The 13,302-nt window shown below is 45.7% G+C and overlaps 8 protein-coding genes across 8 annotated transcripts; 5 read left to right on the forward strand and 3 right to left on the reverse strand.

Annotated features, from left to right (window-relative positions):
• The first annotated feature begins 10 nt into the window (after window positions 1–10).
• C8R40DRAFT_1103470 (amino acid transporter) lies at window positions 11–2,852 on the forward strand. Its single transcript, XM_046228025.1, has 10 exons — window positions 11–358; window positions 409–666; window positions 727–735; window positions 790–999; window positions 1,056–1,400; window positions 1,453–1,634; window positions 1,713–1,799; window positions 1,853–1,943; window positions 2,001–2,243; window positions 2,336–2,852. The coding sequence occupies exons 1-10, from the start codon at window positions 130–132 to the stop codon at window positions 2,422–2,424; spliced, it is 1,743 nt and encodes a 580-aa protein (XP_046086390.1). The 5' UTR covers window positions 11–129; the 3' UTR covers window positions 2,425–2,852.
• On the reverse strand, window positions 2,313–4,433 carry C8R40DRAFT_195710 (phosphomevalonate kinase). The gene is made up of 8 exons (XM_046234308.1): window positions 4,021–4,433; window positions 3,816–3,969; window positions 3,407–3,760; window positions 3,167–3,347; window positions 2,963–3,102; window positions 2,831–2,908; window positions 2,652–2,778; window positions 2,313–2,582 (listed from the first exon to the last, which is right to left on the reverse strand). Exons 1-8 carry the CDS (start codon window positions 4,269–4,271, stop codon window positions 2,374–2,376), a joined length of 1,494 nt encoding a protein of 497 aa, XP_046086391.1. The 5' UTR covers window positions 4,272–4,433; the 3' UTR covers window positions 2,313–2,373.
• Window positions 4,434–4,596: 163 nt separating this feature from the next.
• C8R40DRAFT_1045162 (ferrochelatase) lies at window positions 4,597–5,876 on the reverse strand (the record flags this gene model as incomplete). The annotated part of the gene is made up of 4 exons (XM_046224279.1): window positions 4,597–4,803; window positions 4,900–5,268; window positions 5,326–5,787; window positions 5,850–5,876. The coding sequence occupies 4 exons, from the start codon at window positions 5,874–5,876 to the stop codon at window positions 4,597–4,599; spliced, it is 1,065 nt and encodes a 354-aa protein (XP_046086392.1).
• A 1,566-nt stretch (window positions 5,877–7,442) lies between these two features.
• C8R40DRAFT_1045124 (Alpha/Beta hydrolase protein) lies at window positions 7,443–8,608 on the forward strand (the record flags this gene model as incomplete). The annotated part of the gene is made up of 3 exons (XM_046224277.1): window positions 7,443–7,720; window positions 7,790–8,028; window positions 8,103–8,608. 3 exons carry the CDS (start codon window positions 7,443–7,445, stop codon window positions 8,606–8,608), a joined length of 1,023 nt encoding a protein of 340 aa, XP_046086393.1.
• A 511-nt stretch (window positions 8,609–9,119) lies between these two features.
• C8R40DRAFT_195939 (uncharacterized protein) lies at window positions 9,120–9,808 on the forward strand. Its single transcript, XM_046234309.1, has 5 exons — window positions 9,120–9,316; window positions 9,376–9,392; window positions 9,515–9,563; window positions 9,626–9,686; window positions 9,746–9,808. The coding sequence occupies exons 1-5, from the start codon at window positions 9,241–9,243 to the stop codon at window positions 9,753–9,755; spliced, it is 213 nt and encodes a 70-aa protein (XP_046086394.1). The 5' UTR covers window positions 9,120–9,240; the 3' UTR covers window positions 9,756–9,808.
• A 364-nt stretch (window positions 9,809–10,172) lies between these two features.
• On the forward strand, window positions 10,173–11,809 carry C8R40DRAFT_1103483 (iron-sulphar subunit protein of succinate dehydrogenase). The gene is made up of 7 exons (XM_046228026.1): window positions 10,173–10,334; window positions 10,396–10,467; window positions 10,520–10,703; window positions 10,765–10,863; window positions 10,925–11,091; window positions 11,145–11,220; window positions 11,281–11,809. Exons 1-7 carry the CDS (start codon window positions 10,191–10,193, stop codon window positions 11,355–11,357), a joined length of 819 nt encoding a protein of 272 aa, XP_046086395.1. The 5' UTR covers window positions 10,173–10,190; the 3' UTR covers window positions 11,358–11,809.
• On the reverse strand, window positions 11,583–12,126 carry C8R40DRAFT_1045375 (uncharacterized protein; the record flags this gene model as incomplete). Its single annotated transcript, XM_046224300.1, has 4 exons — window positions 11,583–11,609; window positions 11,660–11,737; window positions 11,792–11,875; window positions 11,962–12,126. 4 exons carry the CDS (start codon window positions 12,124–12,126, stop codon window positions 11,583–11,585), a joined length of 354 nt encoding a protein of 117 aa, XP_046086396.1.
• Window positions 12,127–12,199: 73 nt separating this feature from the next.
• Window positions 12,200–13,275, forward strand: C8R40DRAFT_1160630 (ribosomal protein S5 domain 2-type protein; the record flags this gene model as incomplete). Its single annotated transcript, XM_046230036.1, has 5 exons — window positions 12,200–12,360; window positions 12,413–12,532; window positions 12,603–12,705; window positions 12,758–12,895; window positions 12,949–13,275. 5 exons carry the CDS (start codon window positions 12,200–12,202, stop codon window positions 13,273–13,275), a joined length of 849 nt encoding a protein of 282 aa, XP_046086397.1.
• Window positions 13,276–13,302: the final 27 nt, after the last annotated feature.

Here is a 13,302-nt window from a genome sequence, read left to right on the forward strand (position 1 = left end):
GCCCACTGTCGACTTGGTGAAGAGATAAATTCTTCTCACGTGGTAAGATCCATCCTCACTTACCGACAGCTTACCGACAACCTGCGGACAACGCACGCTTAGCCTCCAGAACGTCCATGACAGTCCCAAATGTTCTCTTCTAATAAGACTCGGGACAGAATAACCTCTGAAGATGTTGAGAACGGTGAAGCAAGCAGACCCCTACTCGGTGACCACAATGTCGTGTTCTCAGTTGATGACGATTCCGATGAAGAGTCTCTCGCCGGTCCCTCAAAAACCGAGCATTCTGTGAGATTTCAGGAAGATGTGCAGGTCATTGGCCCCCCATTGCGCTCTACTACCGCCAGTCGTGAGGCAGGTGTGTAATTTGCTGACTCTGAATGTGCTGTTGTAACTTGGATCTTGCAGAGTATGAACTTGACAGTGATGAGATCGACGACGAACCAGAGATTACGAGTACACCGCGGGGACATATGAGCCCTAACATGCCTCTCATAGTTGGCTTGCTGGACTCTTCCCGTCGATCTTTTGACAGTCCGTTACCGTTAAACGATGCGAACGGACGCGTGGGCGACCTCGACCTCGAAGCAATAGCAGCTAAACGGACCGCTGGCGGAGGATTGTTCGATTCCATTGCAAATATGGCCAACTCTATCTTGGGTGCAGGTGAATAGAAGATACGACCGGTCGTCGATGCCGCTGACATGTTTTGGTCCACCTCTTCAGGCATCATCGGTAAACCTCCATGTGCCTAGTCCTCCGAATGCCTTTTAATGTCTGCTTTTCCAGGCTTGCCATATGCTATTAGCCAAGCCGGATTTTTCATGGGCTTTCTACTTCTAGTGGTTCTATGTGGGGTTACGGATTGGACCATTAATTTAATAGTCATCAACGCCAAACTGAGCGGCAGTCATACCTACATTGAGATCATGAATCATTGCTTTGGATCCAGTGGTCGTGCAGCCGTATCATTCTTTCAGTTCTCTTTTGCTTTCGGAGGTGAGTAGCACATGCATCTTCGTAGCGAATGGAAATTTTAACTTAAGGCATACCAGGAATGTGCGCTTTCGGTATAATCATCGGCGACACAATACCTCATGTCATTCGTTCCATATTTCCAACCCTATACAAGATACCTGTACTCGGACTTCTAACCAACAGACAGTTCGTGATTTTTCTATGTACGACCTGCGTATCATACCCGCTATCTTTGTATCGCGACATCCACAAACTTTCTCGCGCTTCGGGGCTTGCTTTGATTAGCATGGTCATCATCGTTGCGTCAGTACTTGTGGAGGGACCTGGTGTTCCCTCGATACTCAAAGGTGACCCGTCAATGAGATTCTCCTTTGTGAATGCAGGAATATTCCAGGCGATTGGTGTGATAAGTTTTGCGTTTGGTGAGTGCCCGTCTTCATGTCTTGTCCTTTGGACACCAACATCCGCGCGTAGTCTGTCATCACAATTCTCTTCTCATATATGGAAGCTTAAGGACACCAACACTGGACCGTTTCGCCCAGGTCACGCATGTATCTACATTTATTTCTTTGGTGTCTTGCTGTACACTAGCAGTATCCGGGTATGTCGTATTCACAGACAAAACGCAAGGGAACATCTTGAATAATTTTCCTTCCGTAAGTCGCTCTAGTCCTGAGGCCTGAGGCCTGATCACCGAAGCGTGAAATCATCCTCATTCATAAAACTTATTATAGAATAACACAATGATCAACGTGGCCCGTTTTTGCTTCGGGTTGAACATGTTCACGACCTTACCACTTGAACTGTTTGTCTGCAGAGAGGTTCGTTTGGTACATTCTTAATTCTTCTGAATGCTTATTGCCACGGTCTACAGGTCATCGAAGACTACTTTTTCCCACACGAAGACTTCAATCCACAGAGACATCTATTTTTTACTACCACTATCCTCTTCTCTTCAATGACCCGTGAGTTTGTTCGGTTTGTCAAATTTTGTTGAACCTAAACAGAATTGCTTGATACAGTTGCCATGATAACTTGCGATCTTGGGGTCATGCTGGAAATTACAGGCGGAGTTTCCGCCACCGCTCTTGCGTTCATCTTCCCCGCTGCATGTTATCTGAAGCTGTCGAATCAGTCCCTACCTTGGTATAGCCGTAATAGATTACCAGCATTCCTCTGCGTAACCTTTGGGGTCATTGTCATGACACTTTCCTTGTTTCTTGCTCTTAAAAAATCTTGGACAAAGGAAGGAGAAGCCACAATATGTATGTAGTATTCACATACTCTATCTACATTGTCGATCACTTACTTACAGTGTACACAAATTATAATATGGACCAATGGGACTATATGTTAGTTACTTACTTACTAGAAGCTCACCTTCGACACCTTCAATTAAGTCTGGGTTACCTCTCGCAATCCCTTGATTTTATCTATAATCTCTAACCGAGCTCCCTTCGCCATACTTTCTACTGCAGAAAGGGGGGAAACGTGCAGTTCTGTATAATTACTCCAAACGTGTTCGATGCGCTCGCGAGGCCACTGATCAGGTCTACATTGTTCTGGTTCACACATCAGCAACCATACGGCATCGTACCCTCCCGCTATCACCCAAGAAAAGGTAGAGATAAATTTAGAAAGGGTGGTAAATGAAGATGTAAACGAAGACCAACCGCCTGGAACACCCCCTCCTATCACCCCTGCTTGGAAACAACACTTGTCTAATAGTTTGGTCTGTTCAGGAGGTTCGATTGGAGCACCAGCGAGTTCTCCCATCTCTCTCATGCTTCGTCGAATTTCCTGATTAATATTAAGTTACCGAGTAACCTCGAAAAAAGAGCAAAGACATTACCAGTGTTATTTTGTGAGCTTGATAGAAGTGGGCAGCAACATTGGTTTCAAATTCCGAGAGCGAAGGGTCTGCCGTCCACTGTATCGAGATTTGAACGATTGTTCTCATTATGTCCGCAACAATGATACTCACTTGTAGTGGTTGTAACGTAGATATGAACTTCACGATAGAAGCATAGCAAGCGGGATTCTCAGAATGGAAGGCTGATAGACGTAAAAGCGTAGAAGCTAGAGACTGGTTGAGTTGGTCGATGGCAGTCCAGACAGCATTTGCTAGAGAGCAAAAGTATTCCGATCAATTAGCTAAAATGAGAAGGGGAAATTCGCGAAGACCTACCCTTTTCCGGTTCAGTCTTTCTCCAATGCTGGACTTTCCCGATCAAGGATGGAGTGTCACTTCCAGCATCGACATCAGCCAGCATCAGCCTTGTTAAGGGAGGAAGCTGGAATGGTCTGATACGATGGTTCCATGATGTATTGTCCGGCGAAACCACGGGCAGCAATGATTTCGGTTGCATCTACATGGAACAGATTATGATGATCAGAAAGAAAATATTAAGCAAGGGTTTGTTCGTACAGGATCACCTCCCATAAGAGAAGCTATGACGCTGGGATCGAAACGAGTGTACAAATGGCTTCCAAACACGGCAGCAGACACATCGAAACCACTTCCGACCTTGCCTTGGGCCAAACAGTGGATAAACTGCGCAAGGTTGTGAGCGAGTTGTCTATCCCTTCCTTGATCTTCTAGAAGTGCGGATGCAGGTATCACTCCGAGGTGAACGAGTAAACCAGAAACCAAAGAAGTGATAAGGGCCGCGGAAGACCCGAGCCCGGTCTTGTGAACCTCGGACAGGGTGACACCTTGGGGACAAAATGGCTGGATGGAAGCTAGAGAAGACAAATTTCTGGGTAGATTCAAAGCAGCTAACTAGATGAAAATGAAATAAGCTTTCAAGTTTAAAGGAGGAACAATATAGGCGAACCTGCGCCCGTTGCGAGTAGAAATCATTATCGCCGACGATAGCGATATCCAGTCCTCTAGTAAGCAGATCCTGGATGGCAGGTACTCCACAAACTTCGCAAGCAAGAGATATAGTATGCTGAAGGGCCAGATGAACGAATTTGTTCTTGCTCGTGCTAGATCACTGATTATGAACACCTAGCGCGCAAAATAATTTTGGTTCTCACTTTTCTTTCGCGTCTACTTTCGGTGGAGAACTGAAGGAAAGGGAGTACATCCACGTCGAGTCATTGAACTGAGGAGACCGGACTCGGATTGTATTCGTTGTGCCAGCCGCCAAAGATTGTATGACAGTGTAGAAACGCGAAGAAGTGGAGACTACAATGCCAGAATAAGCAGGATCCAGGACAAGATACCCGCCAGCAATCAGCACTTTCCCGGGAGCAGACACAACAGTGGGCTGGGGAGTAGAATCCATCTCGCGACGTTCAAGGAAACTACGGGTTCGAATGCCATGGCTTTTATACCGTTACACAAGAAAGGGTAACTCAATTGTGAGACAAAGTATGATTGCGTAATCGGATTTTACAGAAATTGTAATTGCTCCTCAGCCTCAAGTCCGGTCTTCAAACTTGCGTATTGCCATGGGACAAGTGCCCTGGAAAGATGATAATAAGATGAGCATCGATAACGTGTAGTGTAGTTTGACGCGTCTCGAGGTCCGATTATATGATAGCACGGTGAGGTCGTTCATGTACACAATAAGATTATCTCCATTATCCTATACAATACAATTCCCTCATTCACCTTCCTCCTCGAGAAAACCACAACTTTTGCTGCCCACACGTTCCGTTGACACACCCCGGGCATCGGAGACCCAACTGTACGCTTGTGGGTCCATGCTTACCGGAAGATTGGCCGCGGAGATGGTCGGCAGCAATATCCGCTAGAGCTCGAATGAAGACCGGCGATTCATTCAACGATTCTGAGCGATGGATTTCTATACCAAGCTTGAAGACGAAAGGGTGCAACAAAGGTCAAAGGCAAAAAAAATAGACATAAGTATATGGGAAGGAAGAAGAACATCGAGCATCGCATTCGCTTACCTCGCGGGCCTCCTTGATATATTCTAAATCTAGTTCATACAACGTCTCGATATGATCGCTTGTAAAAGCTATGGGAACCAACACGACTTGTTTTCTTCCCAGACGAGCTAATCCTTTTAAAGCATCACTGGTCTGAGGGCCCATCCATTTCGAGGGTCCAACTTTCGACTGCCATGCGAGCCGGTAAGAATTCGATTGGCCAAGTCGTTGCATGACCGCAGAGACGGAGGCCGAGACTTCGAGCACGTAAGGATCTCCGCGGTTCACCACAGAGAGTGGTAAGGAATGAGCGGAAAATAAGATGACAGTTTCTGAACGTGTTGATGCAGGAAATTTAGCTAAAGCAGCCTCTATTCTCTGGGCAACAGCCTGCACACGCGCGCGCAGGGTCAGGACTGATTATTCAGGATAGGACACGCAACATACTTCTATGAAGCCAGGATGCGTTCCCCATCGGTCAATCACGCTCCAAGATATATCATCTCCAAATTCGCCAATCTTTCCACGTCGGTATATCTCATTCAGACTACTTCCAGTCGTGCTGCAGCTGTATTGCGGGTACTGGGTGAACGCGACAGCACGCGTCACACCATCCGCTTTCATCTCTTTCGCTGTTTCCTGAGTCAGTGGACGCGCGTAACGGAAGGCAACATATGATTTATGTGGCGCGGTTTCTGGGTGCAATTCATCCAGCAGTTTGGCCATACCCTCCCCCTGTGTTTGAGTGTATTTCAGAATAGGGGAGCCTCCACCTATAGCGGCATATTGTTGTTCAATCATCGGGGTTCGTCTTCGGGCAATATAAGGAGCAATGAATGATTGGAAAGGTAATGGGATAAGATCATTGTCAGAGAAGAGATTCTTGAGAAAGTCGTGCGTTTCCTCGACCTAAACCTTTAAACTTTAGAACAACAGATAGAAAAATGGAAGTCGAAATATTGCGAACGTACACTTGATGGACCGCCCATATTCAGCATTACGATTGCTTTCATTCAATTTAGACACAAGGTTTCTACTTGAAAGAGAACGAAGACGAACCTGTTGGGCTACATCACGTCAGTTTGTAGGATCAAAGCAAAAAAGACGAATATCAACCTTTTAGCGGCAGGTGTTTTATGAAGAGAAGCGAGCGAGCGAGTAAGAGAACGCATAGAGGGAGTACAGCTCGAAGGCTTCATGGTGGTCAAGATGAAAGATGGGTAAGAAACCGTGAACCGCTGTACCGGTATTGGAACCAAACTTGTCGTCAGCCGTGGTGACATGGATTCAGTCGCGACGTCCGATGCTGAGCGAAAACGTGAGAACATCGAACTTCGATTTCTCAGCCAATCACAATGAGTTCAAAAGTAAGTTGAGTTCATTAACGCGTTCAGTACCCTCATGATACGCTTACATGCAGATATCATACAACGTAGTTCCTGAAATATCTATAGCTGTACGAAGGAGCGGTAAAGAAAACAAGAAGGTACCCGAGGGAAGTTCAACCGGTTCGTGGTAGACCCGGGTCGAGACGCGAGTGATAGCAAAACAGCGTTATGAGTGTAGATTGCCTCGGGATTTCTCTTCAAAACACAGACGCGGACCGTGGATGTGATGAAGCGTGATGGCCAACTTCGCTGCGGCAAATTTAGCGGTGAGGACGTGGATGAGGGCTTTGAGTATGATTGTTACGTTTGTAATTATGGTTATCTGTAAGTACCGTGATGACTCCTGAGACGAGATGGCCGTGATATCCGATCAGAGGGAAGAGAAGGTCGAGGTTGTACAAGGTCTAGGACCATGGAAGACCACTGGCGGGTCGTTGCTCAGCCCGCAGCCCGGGACGAGGAGGACTGTTCTGAGACAAACAAGACTGTCATGGTAGATATATACCTGAATATCAAGCTCTTGCATCCAAATGAAGAAAAGTAGTATTTTTGATTTGCGGGAATGGAGTCTCATTCGATTCTTGGAAACGCAAGCTGGCTGTAGTAATATCTTTGAGGGATGGTCTGGTGGTCTGTATGGCTATGATAACAAATTGGATGAACAGAGTACATACTCGAGTCTTGAGAATCCGTTTGGACGGGTCAGACCTAGTTTGAGACGCCAAGTCGAGTCGGGAGCGAATTTGAAATATTCTCCTTCACCTTCCTAACATTTCTTTACATGATGGTCAACGGCGAGCTTGACTGTTCCTGATGATCGTTGTCGCTCGACCTTGTAACTTCATCGATTGAAATGTGTGTTGTGTTCATGTGGTGTAAGAGTAAGGAAGATGCGAAATGACCGTTCGTGATGGATATTTCCTGCTTCGAGGTAATAACGCGCAGTCATGCCTTAAAGCCAGAAGCGGATTCACCGTATCGCGGACATGTGCAACGCGGTACTTGCTGGTAAAGAACAACCTGGGACAACGAAGACCGTCCGATGCCGTTCGGCCACGGGATAACACGGACCACGGCGACAGTTCAAGTTCCCCGCCCTCCGACTCCGAGTATTCTAAGGACAAGTCGGTAATAAATATGTTATTACAAGTACGTTCATCATCTATCATCTTCACAATGCTCTTTCCAGAGAGTTTCCAGAAATTATTTGTTACTCTCAGCACAACGAAAAGCGGATCTAGGGCCACTGTCCTTCAGGTTCCAGTGAAGATATTTACTTTGAGACATTCTCCCATCCAATCATCTATCGTCGCTCCATCTGAAGCATCTCGAAAAGTATTGCTTCTACTTCATGGGTACCCACAGAACCACACGCTGTACTACGAAACTGTTCAGGAACTTTCAAAAGCAGGGATGCTCGAAAGTTGGGATGTAGTGATCCCTGACCTCCCTGGGTAAGTACCTTGATAGTACCTCCAACACGGTACAGAAATTTTACTGTACTATGATCTCATGCAACATAGGTATGGACGTTCCACCAAAATTCCCTCAGGAGATGGTTCCCACTATGAAAATTCCAAACGCGCCATTGCAGCGGATTGTGTGGCGCTTATCGACAAGATGTACGGCGCCGGTCAGCGATTCATTGTCGCTGGACACGATAGGGGGGCAAGAGTTGCCTATCGTATGGCCAAAGACTTTCGAGACCGTATTCTCGGTATATGCCTGATGGAAATCATTCCGACAAAGCTGATGTTTGAAAGTGAGTTCTTTTTTTTGTGAAAAACACATTTGCAACTCCAGTCAACAATGATCTGTTTGTCTGGCTGTCGCAAGGAATGAATTCTTCGAATGATCATCAATTGACATTAAACACTTACCACTGGATATTCCTCGCCCAACCCCCGAACCTCCCCGAAACGCTCATCGGAGCTTCGTCCGATTACTACTTTAGCCATACTATCGAGTCATGGACTGGTCCTCGTTACCGGGGACATCTAGACCCTATTGCTGTCGCTAGCTGGGTTGAGCAGTACCGCAATCCAGCGGTACTAACAGGCTCCCTCGAAGACTACCGAGCTGGCGCATCTATTGATTTAGAACACGACAAAATTGATGAAACATCAGGAAACGCGGTAGTGGATTGTCCTTTACTCATTCTCCACACAACAAAGTTCTTGAAGCAGCATAAGGATGTGGCAGAGATCTGGGAATCTCTAGGGTCAAAGGGTGTTACCGTGAAGCAGGTAGGAGATGATCAGGTAGGACACTTTCTGCCGATTGAGGCAGCTGCAGAAGCTATCCCAGAGTTAATTTCTTGGATGCATGAGATTGTGTCGTGACAAATTTGCATCTTCTAATCTCAGCTGAATCCTTCTCCTTATGTCGCTCTACTTATTGATCGTTGGATATTCTTAGCGAGTGCTCAGCCGCGTTCGGGTGTTTTAGTTTGGAGATATTAGACAGCCCCGCTATTGCTGACATTGTCTCTTCCGTATAGGCCGGTACTACCTGTCTTCGTCACTTCTTCTATCTCTGTCGGTGTCTCTCAAAAGAAATTATCCTGTGTTTAAGGCCTGGCGCTACTTTGAAAGCAACTAGCGGCCTGCAGCTGAAGTTAATCCAAAGTAACGAAAGGCGATTTAAAGCCGAGAATCTTCATATACCTGCTCCTTTAAGGTATACGATACTTAATCCTTGAAGTACGGGTGGCTGAAACCGACTCTGTGAAATGGCTCAAAATGAATTTACTTCGACCAAGTACAGGAATACAAGTATTGACTGCAGAGTAAAGCTCCGTGCCCAACTTGCACTAGCACATCTCGAACTACTTATATACATATATGCGAAACTCCCGTTATAATTCAAGGCGAAGAATATTTAAGGCAGCATGAGTTCTAATTTTTAGCATCGTTTCTCCTTTAATTCACCAGAAGTAAAACGAAACCCACCAGAATCCATTATTACTACCGATATGTTCAAATTCGCTCTCCAGACTGTCTTCGTGCTATTGTTCACTCAGGCTCTGTTCATGGGGGCATCTGCTACTTGTAAGTCTTATTTGATATTCGTTTTTCGCGCAATCATTGAGTTTGCCTGTTGCATGTAGGCACCAGTGATTCGGACGTAAGTGTTCTGGCTAACTCAGAGTCAAGAGACTGAATTCATACTGGAAATTGGTTCATTTCTCTACAGTGTATGTGTCTTTCCTAGTTAATAAGTTTCCTCGTGTTGATGAATGGTCATAGGTCCCACCGGCGAAATTTGCTGTCCAAGACTTACTAGCGATCCTTCTGGGTAGGCATCGTTGGGGTGACAACTCTAAAGTCTCCAGTGGTGCTGATCTCCATTCCATTCAGATGTAGAACCCCTCTCCCCGCTGGGTTTGGGCCTGGACCTGCGTGCTAGGTTTGTGGAACTGTGAGTCGATCATGATAACAAGTTCGTACCAAAGAATACTTACGATTGTACGTCGATAGACCTTTATAAGAGCTCGGGCATAACTTATGAAGATACTTAAATGAAGAGACTCTTTACAAAACCTGTCAATCTTATCACTTAGTTTGAATTGTTAGTACTGTTTGAGACTGTTTGCAACGTTCGATTTGAGCTCGAAACCCGTTCCAAGAAAGCACAGTGTGGGTGTTCCGTGACTGTATATTACTAAGAGAACTCCACTTGTGATAGACCGCGGGGCTGTTGAGAGATGTGTGCCTGTTGTGGGCTACGAGTGATAGTAGTTGTGAAGTAAGCGAACATCTGTAAAGAAGATATCGCGCACAATGCGGGGTCCGTTGTGATTGAAGGAGTGTTCTGAAGAAAGCCAGTCAGCCAATAGGAGTAATCTGATTGGACAATGCTCGCGTTCCGGATTTGCCCTCATACCCGCCGTTCCGGCGCTTGTGACACTCATTGCTCTCCTCCATGTCCGTTCTCAGCCAAGCTGCTCGCCGACTTGTCAGGGCATCTGTTGTCGATGCTCGCACCTTCACTACCAGCACTCGCAGGCGCCAGGCTGAGCCTTTGCAAAAACCAGTTTTGAACAAGGAGTTCAAGATTTATCGTTGGGCAAGTTTTAAGTTACTACGGTATTTGAAATGACTGGGACTAACAAATGTGCGTATTGTAGAACCCTGATGAGCCTGCTAAGAAGCCTACTTTGCAATCGTACACGATTGATCTTAACCAGACAGGGCCTATGGTGTGTCTTGTGCTGGTCCTCTCCAGCTCAAAAGTTTACCGTTATTGGGCAGATTCTTGATGCTCTCATCAAAATCAAGAATGAAATCGACCCTACCCTCACTTTCCGTCGTTCGTGCAGAGAGGGAATCTGCGGCTCGTGTGCAATGAACATCAATGGCCAAAATACGCTGGCCTGTCTTTGCCGCATAGACAGGGATGCTTCTAAAGACTCTAAGATTTATCCTCTACCTCATAGTGCGTGTTTAAATTTCAATGCAAGCAACGGATAACCGTTCTCATGGACGATGTCGCGCAGTGTACATTGTAAAGGACCTAGTTCCCGACCTCACTCAATTCTACAAACAGTACAAGTCAATTCAGCCATACCTCCAGAACGACAACCCTCCAGAAAAAGGCGAGACATCTCTACTTCTGCTTCTGTATCTCCATGCGCTGACAGCTTCGCTTCATATCAGGAGAATTCCTTCAGTCTCAAGAAGAACGTCGCAAACTCGACGGATTGTACGAATGTATCCTATGTGCATGCTGTTCAACATCCTGCCCTTCGTACTGGTGGAATCAAGACGAGTACCTTGGTCCGGCTACTTTGATGCAGGCATACCGGTGGATCGCCGACTCTCGAGTACGTATCATAATCTCTTTGTAGGCGTTCGCTGACTGAATCATCTTATATAGGACAGCAACGGTGCGAAGCGAAAAGAGTATCTGCAAAACGAGTTGAGCATGTACCGATGCCACACTATCTTCAACTGTTAGTTGTCACCTTTCCGGAGTCGTCTATCTGCTTTAATGAATTCCTTTCTCTATGTAGGTTCTAGAACTTGTCCGAAGGGTCTCAACCCTGCTGCAGCTATTGCAAAGATCAAACTCGAGCTCGCCGCAGATTAAACATACTTTCTCGCGTTGAGTTTGGTATGTTCAATTGTATACATAATCCGCAGGCCCTCAAACAAATGTCTGCAAGGAGTTGGAGAATTATGAGGGGTGTCTCGATTGTCATAGACATAAGCTTTTTTCCCGCTTGTTTTCATTTCGTGCGGAATAAGGTGGATTCGTGTTTAACCATTTTTGATCGCGTTGAACATGAACCTCCAACATAATAGCAATTCTTCTTTAACCAATCTCATGTTCGGCCAAAAGCTGATATCTGATCAGTTGGTCCATGGATGTGTACTGAAAGCCATTCGCACCATGTTTGGTATACCGTTCGAGATGGGGTAACTGTGCTTGCAATTTGGGCAGGTCATGCTCCCTTCCTCGACATGAATCTACAAAAATGACTTAGAGCCATATGTTTCACGTTGACGGTTCAATATATATACCTCAAGCAATACATGGTGTAAATTTTTCAAGAATTCATCGTCTAACATTTCAGGCTGTTCTAACGGCAATGAAGTATCCCCCAGCTAAATTAAAACATATATCAGCCTAAAATAAGTCTTCGTAACAGATATTAAATGAACGATCTGCTTGCATCTTTCGCGCTGTCGACCAGGGCCTTCCACTCGAGTTTCGGTAAGAAATTTTTGAGGAAATCAGCGTTGAAATCGGCTTCTCTAAGCTCGATCTGGGCATTTTGGAATTGGAGTGGAAAGTTGTTTGATGTGCAGCCTTTGACATGGCACGCGAGGAGATTGTGCGTTAATAGGCGGACCATTAAGGCGCAGAAAGGAGGTCGAAGTTCGGGACGAAGAAATGTAGGCGCTTATCGACAATTAATATCTCTCATCATGCGTCCACCATCACCGTCCATTCCTGAAAAAGAATTTTTATTCTCTGCTCTAAAGCAAGGCCTTCGTTTAGATGGCCGAGAATTTTTCGAAACGCGACCCGTCACGCTCACTTTTGGACCAGAACTCGGATGGGTAGAATGTTCTTTAGGCAAAACACGGTAGGCACAACTTCTTCTCCATCCAGTTTGTCTCATCTCACTTGCATCGAAGGGTATTGGCTCAAGTCGATGCGAAAATGATCAAACCACCGCCTGAACGGCCATTTGAAGGGGTCATCAGCATTCATTCTGAAATATCTCCGATGGCTTCGAGTGAATTTGAGCTTGGTAGGTAGGTACGTGATTTTCTCTTTGTGACAGGATCTTGCGATCTAAGCTTTTCTGTTTCTCTTTTTCTGTAGACCTTCAGAAGAAGAAGTAACTATCACTCGAATGCTTGACAAGGTTATACGCCGTAGCGATGTTGTTGACAAAGAATCCTTATGTATTCTGGCTGGACAACGAGTAAGCATTTCTGTGTTGTCATTGACAGGGTTCTTATTTTTCTTTAATGTAGGTTTGGCATTTACGCCTAAACGTACATTGCCTATCGGATTCCGGAAATCTACTGGATTGTGCGTGCCTAGCAGGCATTGTCGCGTTAAAACACTTTCGCAGACCAGATGTCGAAGTAATTGGAGAAGAGGTGACAGTGGTATGTTCGAAAAACGCTTCGTTTCTAAAATTTTGTCTAAATCATTTTCACAGCACCATCCAACATTTCGCGCACCGATACCTCTTTCCCTACATCATAACCTTTATTGCTTCACCTTTGCTTTTTTTTCTGATACTTCGATTCATCCTGTTCTCGATCCGAATCACCTGGAGCAGCGCTTGAATGGGGGCTTGATATCTATCGCGCTGAACGCCCATCATGAGTTGTGCGTTGTTCAGAAGAGCGGCGGAGTGCCGTTGGAACCAGCGGATGTCCTCAGAATTGTGAATGTTGCAGTGCAAAAGGCGAAGGACCTGGATGTTATTGTAGAATCTAGGTTGAGGGAAGATTGGGAGGGAAGAAAAGTAGAAGTTCGATAGCCTTTAGATAGGGAGAAAACTTGATCT

The sequence above is a fragment of the Lentinula edodes genome (genome assembly GCF_021015755.1).
Source record: "Lentinula edodes strain Le(Bin) 0899 ss11 chromosome Unknown C8R40scaffold_17, whole genome shotgun sequence".
Taxonomy (NCBI): Eukaryota; Fungi; Basidiomycota; class Agaricomycetes; order Agaricales; family Omphalotaceae; genus Lentinula; species Lentinula edodes.

Excerpts from the sequence above, each read along its gene's own strand:
- C8R40DRAFT_195710 (XM_046234308.1), bottom strand. The coding sequence starts at position 4,271 with ATGGATTCTACTCCCCAGCCCACTGTTGTGTCTGCTCCCGGGAAAGTG. Across the intron at positions 2,779-2,830 it reads AAGCTCACAAAATAACACTG|GAAATTCGACGAAGCATGAG; the intron begins GTAATGTCTTTG and ends AATATTAATCAG. Across the intron at positions 2,583-2,651 it reads AGGAGGGGGTGTTCCAGGCG|CGGGAGGGTACGATGCCGTA; the intron begins GTTGGTCTTCGT and ends CTTGGGTGATAG.
- C8R40DRAFT_1103470 (XM_046228025.1), top strand. The coding sequence starts at position 130 with ATGTTCTCTTCTAATAAGACTCGGGACAGAATAACCTCTGAAGATGTT. Across the intron at positions 1,800-1,852 it reads AACTGTTTGTCTGCAGAGAG|GTCATCGAAGACTACTTTTT; the intron begins GTTCGTTTGGTA and ends CACGGTCTACAG. Across the intron at positions 2,244-2,335 it reads GGAAGGAGAAGCCACAATAT|TTACTTACTTACTAGAAGCT; the intron begins GTATGTAGTATT and ends ACTATATGTTAG.
- C8R40DRAFT_195939 (XM_046234309.1), top strand. The coding sequence starts at position 9,241 with ATGTTCAAATTCGCTCTCCAGACTGTCTTCGTGCTATTGTTCACTCAG. Across the intron at positions 9,564-9,625 it reads CTTACTAGCGATCCTTCTGG|ATGTAGAACCCCTCTCCCCG; the intron begins GTAGGCATCGTT and ends CATTCCATTCAG.
- C8R40DRAFT_1103483 (XM_046228026.1), top strand. The coding sequence starts at position 10,191 with ATGTCCGTTCTCAGCCAAGCTGCTCGCCGACTTGTCAGGGCATCTGTT. Across the intron at positions 10,335-10,395 it reads AGTTCAAGATTTATCGTTGG|AACCCTGATGAGCCTGCTAA; the intron begins GCAAGTTTTAAG and ends TGCGTATTGTAG. Across the intron at positions 11,092-11,144 it reads GGTGGATCGCCGACTCTCGA|GACAGCAACGGTGCGAAGCG; the intron begins GTACGTATCATA and ends CATCTTATATAG.